Below are 16,243 nucleotides of genomic sequence, written 5' to 3' on the forward strand. Positions count from 1 at the left end.
CACATACAGACTGGTTCCCGCTCACTGGCTGAGCGAGGCGTGGGAGCAACACCGAGGGTTGTGATCCCGTTGCCGGTCCCGGTCCGGTACGGGGGCGACACTGAGGGTTGCAATCCGTTGCCGGACACGGAAAAAAGACAAAAAAAGGAAAAAAAAAAAAAATTTTTAAATCTTTCTGAATTTTATTAGTTGGCATTTATAATGAAAATTTTCTTTTATGTTTTATAAATTTATCTGGATGATTTTTCTGCCTTTTTTCCTCTTCCAATTGAATTGTAATATAAACTTTTAAAAAATTATTTATCTTTCCTGGCAATTTTTAATAGTTACTGGCAATTCCTGTGGAAAAATCTGTGAAACTGTACAGAAGAGAAACTTGGACTAATCAATTTGATCTTTCAGATAATTTCATCTCTCAGGTAGGTTTTGTAAGTGACACTTTCAGTAGGCTGTAGGGAGTACTTAATGCAAACTTTGTCTAAAAATTGCAGTTAAACTCTGTTGGAAGCGGAGAACAACTTCAGACTGTTGTGTGTGTGTCCATTTTCTGCCCACTCATTCTTTCTTCATTTGACCAATAACTGGACACTAGATGGGTCTTTGCTAGGTCCTATCTGACCTTTACTTTGTGAGATTTTTTTTTTTTGCGGTAGGGGTGGGCAGCTGGCTACAATGGGTATTCAAACCCTTGACCTTCATGTTACAACATCATGCTTTAACTGAGTTAACTGGCCAGCCCTAATTTGTGAGATTTGATAAGAAAATCTTTTAATTTATAAGAAGTCAAATTTAACCCTAGAACGGTGTTTAAAAAATTATTCTTAAATTATCAGTTATTAGCCTGATAATTACTGTTAAGTGAGTTTCAACTGAGCTTTGTGATCATAGACTTTGGAATTTTAGAGCAGGAAAGGTTGTTGGTCTATATTCTCTCTTACTTTCTCTGGAATTTTAGAGCAAGGTTGTTGATCTCTCTCTCTCTCTCTCTCTCTCTCTCTCTCTCTCTTTCTCACTCTAACACATAAACATGCACACCGACACTTTGTAATTAAGGAAACATAGGCCCAATAGATGAGCAATGGCATGATAAGGTTCACTTTACTTTCTAGTTCTCTTCATCTTGATGGTGAATGCTAAGAGGATGCCTTGTTGTCTCTTTCCAGATAAATTTTTTTTTTTTTGTCCTTTTTTGAGACCGGCTGCACCGCGCTCAGCCAGTGAGCGCACCGGTCATCCCTATATAGGATCCAAACCCACGGCTGGAGCGCTGCTGCGCTCCCAGTGCTGCACTCTCCCGAGTGCACCACGGGCTCAGCCCTCCAGATAGATTTTGCTTTTAAAATTGTGCCTGGGGCCAGCCCGGTGGCGCACTGCTACAGTGCGCTGCTTGGGAGCGCAGTGGCGCTCCCGCCGAGGGTTCGGATCCCACATACAGACCGGTTCCCGCTCACTGGCTGAGCGAGGTGCGGGGGCAACACCGAGGGTTGCGATCCCGTTGCCGGTCCTGGTCCGGTACGAGCGCGACACTGAGGGTTGCGATCCGTTGCCGGACACGAAAAAAGACAAAAAGAAAAAAAAAAAAATTGTGCCTGAATAATTTTCCCATGGTAAACAAAGTAATAACTGATAGTGGTAATTGAATGTTATTGAAAAAGAAAGTTACAAAATAAGCAAACTTTGTCTTACCATTCCTCTATCAAATATAATAAGAAATGATATAGAATAGAGATATAAAAATTTGAATTTGGTAATAAGTGAGTAGTTAGTTTCAAATTATACAAGATTATTATTTATTAATTATTTTTCTTTTCAGACCCTCAATATAGTAACCTGGTCTCCCTGTGGGCGATATTTAGCTGCTGGCAGTATTAATGGTTTAATTATAGTCTGGCATGTGGAAACAAAAGACTGCATGGAAAGGTATGATTCAGTATATCTTTTGTTTCTTCTTCGCTTATTTCTATTAGGTTTTTTTGTTTGTTTGTTTTATTATGAAACATTTCAGTTTGCAGTTATTAGTTTGTCAGAATGAAAGTACACAGCTATTACATTGTCAAAAGTCATTTAACCTTTTCTAACTAAAATTTACCTAAAGAAATGTACAGTTTATATTTTTCTTGACAGTATTTTAAGAACCCATTTTTTAATTTTTAGGGTGAAACATGAGAAAGGTTATGCGATTTGTGGTCTGGCATGGCATCCTACTTGTGATCAAATATCTTATACTGATGCAGAAGGAAACCTAGGGCTCCTGGAGAATGTTTGTGACCCCAGTGGAAAGACATCAAGCCATAAGGTAACAAGTAATATGGTAGAACAATTTCTTCACAGTGTTTCTGTGATCTTATGGATTTGGAAGACACCACAAACTACTGTACTTTCTTAGAGAATTGCAGTTCATGTTACTACATATATTAGATGCTCAGTAATATTCTATAGTAAAGAAAACGGTTTAAACTTGTTCAGCCTAATGCTTCCCAAATATTAAGAAACTTTTTTGCCTCCATGTAATGCCTTTCCAAGGAATACCCTCTGTGGAATACAATTTTAGTATCCTAGTGTTCTGGGGATTGTCAGATAAATGTTTTGTGGCTAAAACTTAGAGGCAATAATTGTAAGAGTTCTCAGTTTGGCCTGTAAACTTTTTCTGCTCTGAATTAGCCTTAACTATTTGAGCTACTGATACATCTTCTTGCTTAGGCATACAGCCTTACTGAACTGCTTTAAACTGCCACCTTGTTTTATACCTTCTTGTTTTTGTTCATTATTCACCGTGCCTGGCAAACATACCTATTCATATTCTAGTCTTAGTTTGGACTTCCAATTAAAGATTGCAGACTTAATATGTGTGTTTATCTTTGTTCCTCCTGAAATCCCCACTAAAACTTTTCTAAAGGAAGTTTTCTAAATGCATAATCCCATAAGGTTAAAGAATTCAGTTGAAGTAATGATAACAGAATTATGGAGGCTGGAAAATAGAAGAATGTTTGGAAACTAATGTTAGCTTCTCAGAACAGTGAATCCTAAGGCTGCAGTTGGGGGAAGGTGAGGTGCAACTCAGTTTGCCTGATTGAATCCTAAAGATTCAGAATTTTGTAGGAAGTGGGGCTGAAAACAGGAGAGTTGATTTAATAAGCAAGGAGATCCTTCCAGTCTCAATATCAGTGTGCACTCTTCCACCCTCACATACATTCTGGCAGAATATTGGAGATTTGTTCTCTGGAAAAGGTAAACAGAAGGTCATTGGTTTAGGGACACTGGGTACTGTTGAGTGGCGTGGGGTGAAGGGGGAATACTTTATTGAAAAAAGAGGATTAAAGGAAAGTGTAGATGCTTGAAGGCTGAAATTCCTGCCTCACTTCTCTTGGTTCCCAGAACATTGCCAGTCTTAATACTTTTTAGGCAGGAGATTAGAATAATCATCTTTGGGCAATTTGTCCAAGAGGAAAGACCTAAAGATAAAATTAAGATAGAAGTAGTGTTTGCTGCTTAGGTTTATTGTAAGGGTTAAATGAATTACTACATAAAGTTAGAATAGTGCCTAGCACACACTTTGTAAGTGTTGGCTATTATTATTTTTATTCAGCCTAGAATAGCATTTAAATGATCATAATAACCTAAATACTATATGTTGATTAAACCAAAATGAGAGTATATGTATCTGCATTAGGAGGATTAGGGTAGGAGAATAGTTTGCATGCATATCTAGGGGTAGAGGTGGTTGTAAAAGGACATCAAATTGTCATCTTCTAGAGAAGGAAGTTAATAGGATCTATTAAATAGATAATGGTTAAAATTGAAAAATGAGATAATAGTACTAGAATATTATTTAAAAACATGGAAGAAAATATCAAAGAAACAACTAAAAGTTAGGAAGATTTACTCTGCAGAGAAGTTAAGTTGGGGGCTGTGCAGAGAACTGTTTCCATTTTCATAACAAACCTTGTAAAATTATTTTACTAACACATAAGTATGTGTAACATTGAAAAAAACAAAAACTAAACTAGGAAAAAAATTTTTCAATTGAAAGGTCATCTATGAAATCTTTAATCCTTTTGTCCTGAATTGACCACTCTCTCCTTTTTGCTTTTACTCTTCACACTACGTATTTCTGTCATACCACCTGTTAACATTTTATGGCCTCACCATAAGTATAAGGTAAAAACCCCATTTTCCAATAAGAAAATCCAAAAAAAAGTTTTGGGCCAACTGGAGAATATAAACTTTTAGGACTATAGATGGAACGGTTAAATATCTTCTTATAGCATTTAGTTATTAATTTAATTCCTCATGTCAAATTATATGTTTAAATATATGAATTTAGAAGTACTTTTTTTCTCTTCTGTCTTTTTTTTTTTTTTTGTCTTTTGTCTTTTTCCGTGTCCGGCAACGGATCGCAACCCTCAGTGTTGCCCCCGTACCGGACCGGTGACCGGCAACGGGATCGCAACCCGCGGTGTTGCCCCCGCGCCTCGCTCAGCCAGTGAGCGGGAACCGGTCTGTATGTGGGATCCGAACCCTCGGGCGGGAGCACCGCCGCGCTTCCCAAGCGGCGCACTTATCCAGTGTGCCACCGGGCCGGCCCCCTCTTCTGTCATTTTATTAAGCTTCAGTTTTTCAGAACACAGTCATATTTACTTCCATTTCAAAGTTTTATGATGTAGTCCTTTTTTTTTTTCCTTTTTGTCTTTTTTCGTGACCGGTAACGGGATCACAACCATCAGTGTCGCGCCGGTACTGCGACCGGCAACGGGATCGCAACCCTCGGTGTCGTGCCCGCACCACGCTCAACCAGTGAGCGGACCAGTCTCTATATGGGATCCGAACCCTCGGCGGGAGCGTCGCCGCACTCCCAAGCGCCACACTCTACCGAGTGCACCACCGGGCCGGCCCTGATGTAGTCCCTTTTAATCTGTTAATGTTATCCTCATTAGAATTTTATACCAGACCATAAGTTTCATAAGTTTTCATTCATCCTGTAGGAGTAACGTGTGATCTCTGCAGTGTATCTGCTTACTGTTTCACTTCCTTTTTTTGGCAGCTGGCCGGTATGGAATCTGAACCCTTAACCATGGCGTTATCAGTACCATGCTCTCCCAAGTGAGCTAACCGGCCAGCCCTACTGTTAAAGTGATCTAAAAATTTGTTTACAGTGATATTAACTCCTCTTATGGTATGTTCATATTCCTAGGAAATAATGATTAAATCTTTGTTGAACTTCTGTGCCTCCTCTGTTTTTCTATTGGTTCTATCACTTTATTTCTGTAAGCATCAAAAAAACTAACTTTGATATCATTTAAAGCAAGTATATCTTACCTAAGTAGTATCTCTTTCAAAATGAAAGTAAATGAGAGAATGTCTTATAATATGAGAGATGAAGTAGGGACTTGGTTATATTAATGCAAGGTGACTTCTGGGGAATGACTTGAGGAATAAAATCTTGCCTTTTATTTTGATATATACAGTATTTGTTTACATGCCTCTCCTTATACTCCTACCCCATCCCCAGACTACAAGGCATTTAAGATAAGGACTGAGTCTTACTATATAAATATCAATACAATTCTCATAAATACATTTACTAATTATTCTTATCTCCATTGCATTTGTGTACTTTGTAGATTTTATAGATGCATATTAAGAGGTTGTCTTTTGAGTAATTGAATTTATTTGAATAGTTCACTAATACTTTCTTATTTATATTAATTTGTTCAAGGTATCTAGCAGAGTCGAAAAAGATTACAATGATCTTTTTGATGGAAATGATATGAGTAATGCTGGTGATTTTCTAAATGACAATGCAGTCGGGATCCCTTCTTTTTCAAAAGGGATTTTAAATGATGAGGAGGATGATGATGACCTCATGCTGGCTTCAGGTCGTCCTAGACAGCGAAGTCACATACTAGAAGATGATGAAAACTCAGTTGGTATGAATTTGACTTGCTGCATGCATGTGATAATCCACCATTAATATTCTCAGGGGTTTTTTTGTCCTTTTTTTTTGAGACTGGCCGCAACGCGCTCAGCCAGTGAGCGCTGTGAGCACACCGGTCATCCCTATATAGGATCCGAACCTGTGGCGGGAGCGCTGCTGCGCTCCCAGCGCCGCACTCTCCCGAGTGCGCCACGGGCTCGGCCCAATATTCTCAGTTTTTTATTAAAGTTATTATTTAAAGTCATTATTGAGTTTTCTTTCGTATAACTTCGTATAATGTATGCTATACGAAGTTATTACGGGGAGCGCTGCTGCGCTCCCAGCGCCGCACTCTCCCGAGTGCGCCACGGGCTCGGCCCAATATTCTCAGTTTTTTATTAAAGTTATTATTTAAAGTCATTATTGAGTTTGTAGAATATAGCTGAAGCAGTGCTTAGAGGAAAGTTTATAGCTTTACATGCTTATGTGAAAAAAAAGGTTTCAAGTCAGTGATCTGAGCTTTGGCTTTTGCAAACTGAAAAAGAAAAAATTAAACGCCAAGCAAGCAAAAGAAAGGAAATAATAAAGAGCAGAATTCAGTGGAATCAACAACAGAAAAATGGTAGATAAAGTCAATGAAACCAAAAGCTGGTTCTTTGAAAAGATGAATAAAATTGATAAATCTCTGTCCTGATTGGTCAAGAAAGAGAAGACACAAATTACTGATATAAGGAATGAAAAGAAGGGTTATTGCTATAAATGCTATAGACCTGTGCTGCCAAGTATGGTAGTCACTAGCCACGTGTGGCTTCTGAGCACTTGAAATGTGGCTGGTCCAATTTGAGATGTGTTGTAAGTGTAAAATGCAACCAGATTTTAGTAAATTTTCTATATTGAGTACATGTTGAAATGATAATATTTTAAATGCAATATATTATTATTATTTTTGTTTTGTTTTGTTTTTTTGTTTTTTTTGTGACCGGTAAGGGGATCATGACCCTTGGCTTGGTGTTGCCCACACTGTGCTCAGCCAGTGAGCGCACCGGCCATCCCTATATAGGATCTGAGCCCGCGGCCTCAGCGCTCCCAGCGCCGCACTCTCCCAAGTGAGCCACGGGGTCGGCCCTAAATGCAGTATATTATTAAAATTAGTTTCACTTGTTTCTTTTTACTCTTTTTTTAATATGGCTACTAGAAAATTTAAAATTACATGTAATTCATTGTATTTCTGTAAGACAGCACCACTTCTGATATCAAAAGGATAACAGGAGGATATTATGAACAACTTTGTGCCAATAAATTCAACAATGTATATGAAATGGACAAATTCTTTGAAAGATACAAACAAGCAAGCTAACTCAAGAAGAAATAGATAACCTGAATAGTATTGTAACTATTAAAGTAATTGAAATTGTAATTTAAAACCTTCAAATAAAGATCCTATTGCAACAACCTATATGCTAAAATAACACATTTGAACATTTTCAAGTAAAATGCCAATATGCTGTGGTAAATTGTGCTTCATTTAAATCACGTAGATTTTATAGAACAGCAGTTTTCAAATGTTTTGGTCTCAGGAGCCCTTTATACTCTAAAAAAAAGTAGAGGATCCTCAAAGAACATTTGTTTATGGAGTTATTTACCATATTTTAAATTAAAACAGACATTTAAAAATATTCACTTAAAAATAACATTAATAAACTCTTGTAAACATGAATAATTTTTTATGAAAAATAAAAAAACATTAAGAAGAGTGGCATTACAATCTTCATAATGTCTGGCATAGAAGGCAGCTGGATTTTCTCATCTGGATTAAGTTTATTGCCATATAATATCTTTGTTTGAAATATATGAAGAAAATTTGGCTTCACACAAATATGTAGTGAAAGGGAGGAGTGTTTTGATAGCCTTTTCAAATAGCTGTGGATATTCTTTGATACTGCTCCAAAACTCAGCAGATGATTGTTTCTTAAAGATTATTTGCAAAGTGGAATCTGAAAACTTCAATGAACTTTTTCAACACTATGACATTAAAATCCATTGGTCTAACTGGAACTTTGAATGGGTTTTTTTTTTACCATGTTTGATTTCGTAACATATGCATTGGTAATTTGGAAAATACTGATTCACTGAGGTTTATGTACCTTCCTAATATTGACACATTTCATTATCTAATATAAATAATATTTATTAAGTATCATCACCAATCTCATCAGAACCTTTTAAATATTAGAAAGTAGTCAAGCTCATGGTGACAAATACAAATTTTCCAATATTCTAATTTTTGCTTAAAAGCTTACGTTCTATCATCGGCAACAAAGTCGTTCAGTTATTTTTTAAAAACTGATAGGCTCACTTCATTCATTTCCAAGAAACTGTTTTCCACATACCCAAGTCTGTATAACCATAGTTTATATGCTATTTACTTTTTCAGGTAAAAGTGGTGTTCCATGAAAAAATCACTTAGTTTATCTTACAAGTCAAACAATTGCACAAGTGCTTTTTTGTGAGACAACCATTGTGCTTTCCCATTTCAGCACACAGAACTTTTTTTAAATGACAAAATCTATGCAAGGATCAAGATTTAATAAAACTAATATTATTTCAGGCGAGTGGGGGTTAACAATGCAGTGACTACCAATACAGCCTGGTGCCATTGCCTTTATTCATGTTAAGGCACCAGCAGTTTTACCCACCATTGCTTTTGCATCATCACTGCATCTCTTTGACACAGTGAAAGAGGCAAATAGCATGTCCATATCATTATGTACAAATGGAAAAGATTATTAGATTCCATAATGCTTTTCTTTTTCTATGTCATTGGTATTTATAATTCTCTTAATTATAATCCTTTTAATTGTAGATGTTGCATTGCTGAAGACTGGTTCTAGTCTTCTCAAAGAGGAGGAGGAAGATGATCAGGCAGGCAACATTCACAGTCTACCACTTGTAACATCCCAAAGGCCATTTTATGATGGGCCCATGCCAACTCCCCGGCAAAAGCCTTTCCAGTCAGGTTCTACACCTTTGCATCTCACTCACAGATTCATGGTAAGCTTTGAATCTACACTTAACTTTTAAGTAGTTTTTCAGCATTTTTTCTCACTATAATTTTCTCACTATAGTTAATAAAAATACTTTTAAAAACCTTGAATAAGTGGACTTTGGTTGATTATAGTTTATATATACATATTATATAATTATAATTTTGTGGTTGATTTATTTCATGGTTAACTCAGTTTTAATCTTATTTCAGCCTTATTATTGAAAATTGGGTTAAAATTAAGCTTTGCAAAATAACATATAATGAACTGTAAGTAAATATGACTGTATATCTTGCAATACCTTTTGGCTATACTTCTAAACCTTACTTTCTCATATATTTGTTTTTATACAGAAGATTATACTGATTCCAAAACACTAGTTAGAAGGTGTTTTTTAGAATGCAACTCCTAGTATTATATATTAGAAGGTGATAAGTACTATGGAAAAAAAACTCTCTGCTTTTTTCCTCACCCCACTGCACTGAAATACAACCTCCATAAGGGTAGATATTTTTCTGTTGTCTTTACTGATGTATGATTAGCATTTAGAACAAGGTATGGCATAATTGACATTAAATGCGTATTTCTTGAATGTATGAATGACTATATTAGCTTTTTGCTTTATGTTTGCGAGTTTTAAAAAGTTAGTATTTCTACTTGTTGGTTATGGGCTGACCAATTAGCTCATTTGATTAGATCATCGAGTTCTAACACCAAGGTCAAGGATTCAGGTCCCCGTACTGGCCAGCCACCAAAAAAGAAAAAAAAGGACATTCTATTTGTTGGCTATTTATCCACTCTGAGGATTTTGCCTGTTGTCTTTTTTGAAAGGTACACACTTGGCATAAATTTTTATGTAAATATTAAGGATGATGTTTAATATTAAAACTTTTTGGGCCAGCTCGTGGCTCACTCGGGAGAGTGTGGTGCTGATAACACCAAGGCCACGGGTTCGGATCCCATATAGGGATGGCCAGTTGGCTCACTGGGTGAGCGTGGTGCTGACAACACCAAGTCAAGGGTTAAGATCCCCTTACCGGTCATCTTTTAAAAAAAAAAAAACAAAAAACTTTTTATTGTCATCAGTAAACATCAAGTAATAGGTATTAATATTTTTATTAGTGTCAATAGTTCACTAAATAAACTTATTTATTTCAATAAATATTTTTATTTATTTTATTTATATTGAAACTAATTTTATTAGAAACACTAGGGCCTTGTGTGAGCCTGGAGTGTACATCAGTGGAAGATAAGTTTTCCAAATGGTGTCAAATTATGTTGCCTTAAAATGTGTATACTTATCCTATAATATAGACCGGTTAGTTGGAACAGAAAAAAAATCTTTTGTCATTTGCATCTATATTTGTAAGTAAACTAAAGTTTTGAATTTTTTTTTTTGAGGAATTTAATGGTTTAGTTGTTCAAAGGCTATTTGTAATGTACTTTTCAAATGACAATCATAATTTATTTTTGAGTATTAAATACACCATTTCATTTGCTAATATATAAGTATATATGTAACTTCTCATGAAGAAAGGAATAATTAGTAATTGTAGCTCTGATATTAACTACTGCTATCTGAAACTATTTAGAGTTAAATGAGTGTGGTAGATCCCATAACGTAAACCTTGATATAGACTGAATTATAATATTTGTTAATTTGAACTACTGTAGCCTACTGATTCTAGGAGCTTCAGTTTTTCTCAGACTTGTGTTTAATTTTACATGTTTGTAGGTGTGGAACTCTATTGGAATTATTCGCTGCTATAATGATGAGCAAGACAATGCCATAGATGTGGAGTTCCATGATACCTCCACACACCATGCAACACACTTATCAAACACTTTGAATTATACAGTAGCAGATCTTTCCCATGAAGCTATTTTGTTGGCATGTGAAAGCACTGATGAACTAGCAAGGTAAATTCAAGATTATTAGGAAGAACTTGGCACTGTTGAGCTATTAGATAAAAGTTTTGAAAGTAAAGACAGAAAGTTAATAAAACAAAATTTTATCTTTTTAGTATGAAATTTCAGGAAGAAAAGTTTGGTACAAACACCAGCACACCCGTAATACCTCAGAACATGTGTCTGTTTTTACCCTAATAGTGTCTTCATTACATTTTCTAACTACATATCAAAATGACATGACATGGTTTGTAATGCAAGAGATGAGATTATTTTTTATATTGTTAGTGTTTGTTTTTTGTTACTGTTATAAGAGTAATGTACATTTATTGTTAAAAAAAGACAGTACAGAATTTTTAGAAAATGGAAGTTCCTCCTAGAATTCTAATCTCAGTTGTAATGACTGTTAACAATTTGATGTGTATGCTTCTAGATCTCGTTCTATATGAACCCCCCTTGCTTTAATTTACTTTATTGAGATATAACTTATATACAATAAAATGCACTCATTTTAGGTGTACAGTTTGAGTTGACAGATGTTTATATACTCAGGCAACCACTGCCACAATCAAAATATAGAATATTTATCATCCAAAAATGTTTCCTTATGTACATTTGCAATCAATGCAGTCCTAGCCTTGGCCAGCTATTGATCTTATTGGTCACCAAAGATTACATTTGAAACCTCTCTTTAAAAAGAAAAAAAAAAGGGAAAAACACACCTAAAAATCTACTATTCATCAATTTGCTTTATACTCAATATACTTTAGACTTCTTTACATGTTTTGATAGGTAGGTAGGTAGGTAGATGTAGAGGAAAAAATTATAATAAAGAGGCAATGGAGGCAGAATACATTTTTTTTCCCAAAGAAAAGAAAGTATTTTTCTCATCTTTTTGTTTTACAGCCAGATTGCCCTCTCTTGATCCCTTTTCTTCAGTTGATTATAATATTGATACACTTGATGGATTTTACTATATCCCAGGTGATTTGAAATTACAATCCTTATGATTGGATATGTTTACTCTTTGCTGCTCAAAGTGTGTTCCACAAACAAGGGCAGGGTCATCTGGGAACTTGTTGAGAATGCAGAATCTCAGACCACCCCAGACCTTCTAAATCAGAATCTGCATTTTAACAAGATCCTCAGGTGATAGAGTACATATTAAAATCTGAGAAATACTATATTAGGTCATTGTGCTATTTTAATTGGTCTCCTAATTTACATATTATAAAATCAGTTCAGTACTTCATTATTGAATTAAATCAGTTTATTAAAATAAATCACTATTGACTGTGTCTCTAACTCAGAATATCTGCATAATTAGAATATTTATTTCCATGTGCAATTTTGATTTCAGATATCCTTGTCTTTGTTTTACTTAGATATATACAATGTTACTTTTTCATTTTAATATTGAATATTAAAATTATTGTTCAGAAAGTCATTACTGCTTCTGATTCCAAATACTTATGATATCCGCATTCCAAAGAATTTGTGTTTAATAATAATTTACATGTATATAACTGCTTCTGATTCCAAATACTTATGATATCCGCATTCCAAAGAATTTGTGTTTAATAATAATTTACATATATATATATATATATATATGCAAAGAAAAAAGACTGGCAACATGTACCAACTTTTTAGCAGTGGTTGGTAATCTCGCAGGTGGATTTATATGTGATTTCCTTTTTTTCTCTTTTTGTTGTTCCATATTAAGTTTATTTGTACAGTGAGAAAACCATTGCTTAACATTTTGATGCTTCCTTCCGTTTTTAAAACTTAGTTGTGATTTTTGTGTGCATTTACAACATAGAATCACACTTGATAATTTTTAGTCTGCCTTTTTTTATTTGACATTATGTTGTGAGCATTTTCCTGTATTTTTAAATATTCTTCAAAAACAGGACTATTTTAATATAATTTTTAATAGAATTAATATTTAATATAATTAATGGTTTTAATATAATTCATTTTGAGGATATTTCATAGTTACTTTCTTAAAGTATTAAAGTATAAGTATTTTATAATTACTTTCTTATACTAGTAGTGTACAATAGAAAAATAAACTATCTGGTTTTGTTACTGGATATCATGATTAGTCATAAGAAAGTTTGATTGTTTCTGTCTTTTTTTAATTTTTAGCAAGCTTCACTGCCTGCACTTTAGTTCTTGGGATTCAAGCAAAGAGTGGATAGTAGACATGCCTCAGAATGAGGATATTGAAGCCGTATGTCTTGGTCAGGGATGGGCTGCTGCTGCCACTAGTGCCTTTCTCCTTCGATTGTTTACTATTGGAGGTGTTCAAAAAGAGGTCTTCAGCCTTCCTGGGCCTGTGGTGTCAATGGCAGGACATGGAGAACAGCTTTTCATTGTTTATCACAGAGGTAGATTTTTTTCTAGTCTTCTATAATTTTACTATGACCAGAAGTGTAATGAAAATTACTTTAGTTTTTTTGTTGTCGTTACTCTGTTTTTCTTTTGGAATACATACCTCTGTTTGCATTTACCTTATATTAGCATCAATGTAATTTTTGAATGTAGAAAATTTGTTGTATTCACTAATAGTGAAAATTAAAGCATTTTATTTATAGAAGAACTGTATTACAGAGAAAATTCCGAGGTAGAGTTTGGTTAATTACTTCCGTGTCTAAATCTTAACTTTTGGCGAGCACAACCAACGAACTTTCAGAGTTTTTTAAATACCTCAAAAATTAACTAACTTCTAATGTGAAGGACTAAAACAGATTTGAATGTGGCTTTTAAGAAGTTGCTGCCTCTGTTTCCTTACCTCATGTCTGTCTGTAGTCCCCACCACTGTGCTAAAACTGGTCTTATCAAGGTTACTGATGATCTCTTTATGCCTTTTTAAAAAATAATTCCATCAGAAATACTTTCTTCTCTTGACTTCTCTGACATCACTCTCCTGGTTTTCTTCCTCACTGGCACTTTTTTCCCCACCTCTTGTTTGCTCCTTCTCCTCTGCTGACCTTTTAGCTGGGGTGTAGCCCTCTTTTCTTTAGTACTCCTCTCTAGGTCAGGGGCTTTCAGTCTTTTGACTGCTTAGCCACAATAAGAAATAGATTGTGGTAAGTAATAGGACATTGCTGTTCTGTACATATCTGCAAATGTAACTGAAATAAAAGTCTCATGGACAATATTTACTCCTTGGTTTCATTTTTCTTTAATGCTGGTTGCAGCTCTAAATTGATTTCATGATTCATAGGTCAAAAAATGTGGTTTGAGAAACTGCCCTGCAGAATCTTAAGACCCATGGCTTTATATACATCTCTATGTCCATGACTTCTAAATTGATATCACCAGCCCTACCTGCTCCTTATGCTTCCAGACTAACATATCCAGTTGCCCACTTGAAATCTTTATGTAGTTTTGGCAGGCATCTCAAACTTACCTTGGTCACAATAAAACCTTTAACTTTCTTTTTCCTTTTAAACCTGCTTCTTAGGTAGTTTCTCCATCTCAGTAAATGGCATACTATCAATCTAGTTCTTCAAGCCAAAAATCTAAAATTTATCCTTGATTCTTCTCTTTCCCTCACCTCCCATATCAACTTCAACAATAAAGTTATATCATTGTGTCAGTTCTATAGTATAACACATGTTAGATCTGTTTCTTTTCATTTTCTTCACTATTACCTTGGTCTAAATGTCATCCATTGTACTGTTGTAGTAGCCTCCTAACTAGTCTTTCAGCTTTAAGTCATGTCTTCCACAGTCCATTCTTCACACAGCAGCCTAGGTGATATTTTAAAAACAAACCAGATCACATCCTTCTTCTCAAATATCTCTCTTTGCTTTTAAAATAAAAAATCAAACTTCTTATTATTGCTGGCAAGGTGATCTACTGATCCTACATAATGTGACCTTTGCCTGCTTCTTCAACCTCAATTCTTACCACTGTTTCTCTTATTACCATGTTCTGACCATACTGGCCTCTTTGTGTTCTCTGAACTCTCCAAGTTTGTTCCTACCTTTGGCCTTTTCATTAGCTGTTCCAGCTGTCTACTACAGGTGTTTCTTCCACTAACAGTTTGCACGGCAGGCTGCAACTTGCAATTTATAGCTCAGCTTAAATTTTCCTTTCTCAGAGAGGCCACCTCTGACTATCCGATCAAAAATAACCACTCAGTCTGGCACTCTGTGTCACATTATTATTTTAACTTTTTGATAGCATTTTTTGTTCTTGTGTTTTTTAACTTGTCTGTCTTCTACCTAATTACGAATTTCATGAGAACAGTGACTTTGTTTACCATTGTAGCCTCAATGCCTAGGCCAGTACTTGTCATATAGTAAGCTCTCTTGAGAATATTTCTTGAGTGAATGAATGACCACTTACACCCACTTTATATAAATAGTTTACGAAACATGTTATTCTGTTTCTAATACCTGAATGATGCTTCATTTAGTTGGGTTATCCATGAAAAATAGTTCTAGTTGGTCAAGAATTTATCACAAAGTCTATTCACAGAACATAATGGAGTCTGCATTATAGCTGAATAACCTTTGATGCCTGATTTATATTTACATTTTCTCACTAGGTACAGGATTTGATGGGGATCAGTGCCTTGGAGTTCAACTGCTAGAGCTGGGGAAGAAGAAAAAACAAATTTTTCATGGTGATCCTCTTCCTCTTACAAGGAAGTCCTACCTTGCATGGGTTGGATTTTCAGCTGAAGGCAAGATGAATTTATTTCTTTATATTAAAGACATTTTCAAGAAGAAAATTGTTTCATTGTTTTATTCCTAATTAGCTTCTTTAATGATAAATTGTCTGTATTTTATGTTTGAATGTGTTGGCAGAACTGGAAACAGAAATTGTTAGGCAAGGTAGCCATTGTTTTATGTATAAGATCTTTTTTCATGAGAATTCTGATTAAAAATGTATGAAGATGGAAATATATTTTTCTGAAAGTTTATTAGACAGCAAGGAGGAGATACAAATCAATGATAAGGTTGTATCTTTTTCAGCAGATTTTACACAAACTTTAGGAATTTTCTAGAATTTTACTATCCACTATGGTAACTACTGGCCATATGTGGCTATTGAGTGCTTGAAATGTTGCTAATCTCTGCTAATCTGAATTGAGATGTGCTGTGAGAATAAAATATTCTCTGGGGCTGGCCAGTTAGCTCACTTGAGAGTGTGGTGTTGGTAACACCAAGGTCAAAGGTTTGGATCCCTGTAACAACTAGCTGTGCTACCACCCCCCCACCCCCCAAAAAAAATTCTCTGAATTTTGAAGTCTTAGCATGAATAGAAGAATGTAAAAAATCTTAATTTTTCACATTGACTACATGTTAAATGGTAATATTTTGGATATATTGGATTAAATAAAATATTAAAATTCACC

General features: G+C 35.0%; 1 protein-coding gene across 3 annotated transcripts in view; it reads left to right on the plus strand.

Annotated features, from left to right (window-relative positions):
• Positions 1-16,243, plus strand: part of WDHD1 (WD repeat and HMG-box DNA binding protein 1) — a 67,604-nt gene that overhangs the window by 17,717 nt on the left and 33,644 nt on the right. For 2 of the 3 annotated variants that reach the window (XM_008572690.1, XM_008572688.1), the window contains 8 exons: positions 327-419; positions 1,814-1,920; positions 2,155-2,296; positions 5,717-5,927; positions 8,778-8,965; positions 10,694-10,878; positions 13,018-13,259; positions 15,431-15,568. In XM_008572690.1, coding sequence (XP_008570912.1) covers positions 327-419; positions 1,814-1,920; positions 2,155-2,296; positions 5,717-5,927; positions 8,778-8,965; positions 10,694-10,878; positions 13,018-13,259; positions 15,431-15,568 — 1,306 coding nt within the window. The remainder of the gene's footprint in view (positions 1-326; positions 420-1,813; positions 1,921-2,154; positions 2,297-5,716; positions 5,928-8,777; positions 8,966-10,693; positions 10,879-13,017; positions 13,260-15,430; positions 15,569-16,243) is intronic. The other variant, XM_008572689.1, reaches the window with a different exon arrangement.

Source organism: Galeopterus variegatus, unplaced genomic scaffold (assembly GCF_000696425.1).
Source record: "Galeopterus variegatus unplaced genomic scaffold, G_variegatus-3.0.2 Scaffold822, whole genome shotgun sequence".
In the NCBI taxonomy this organism is placed as follows: domain Eukaryota; kingdom Metazoa; phylum Chordata; class Mammalia; order Dermoptera; family Cynocephalidae; genus Galeopterus; species Galeopterus variegatus.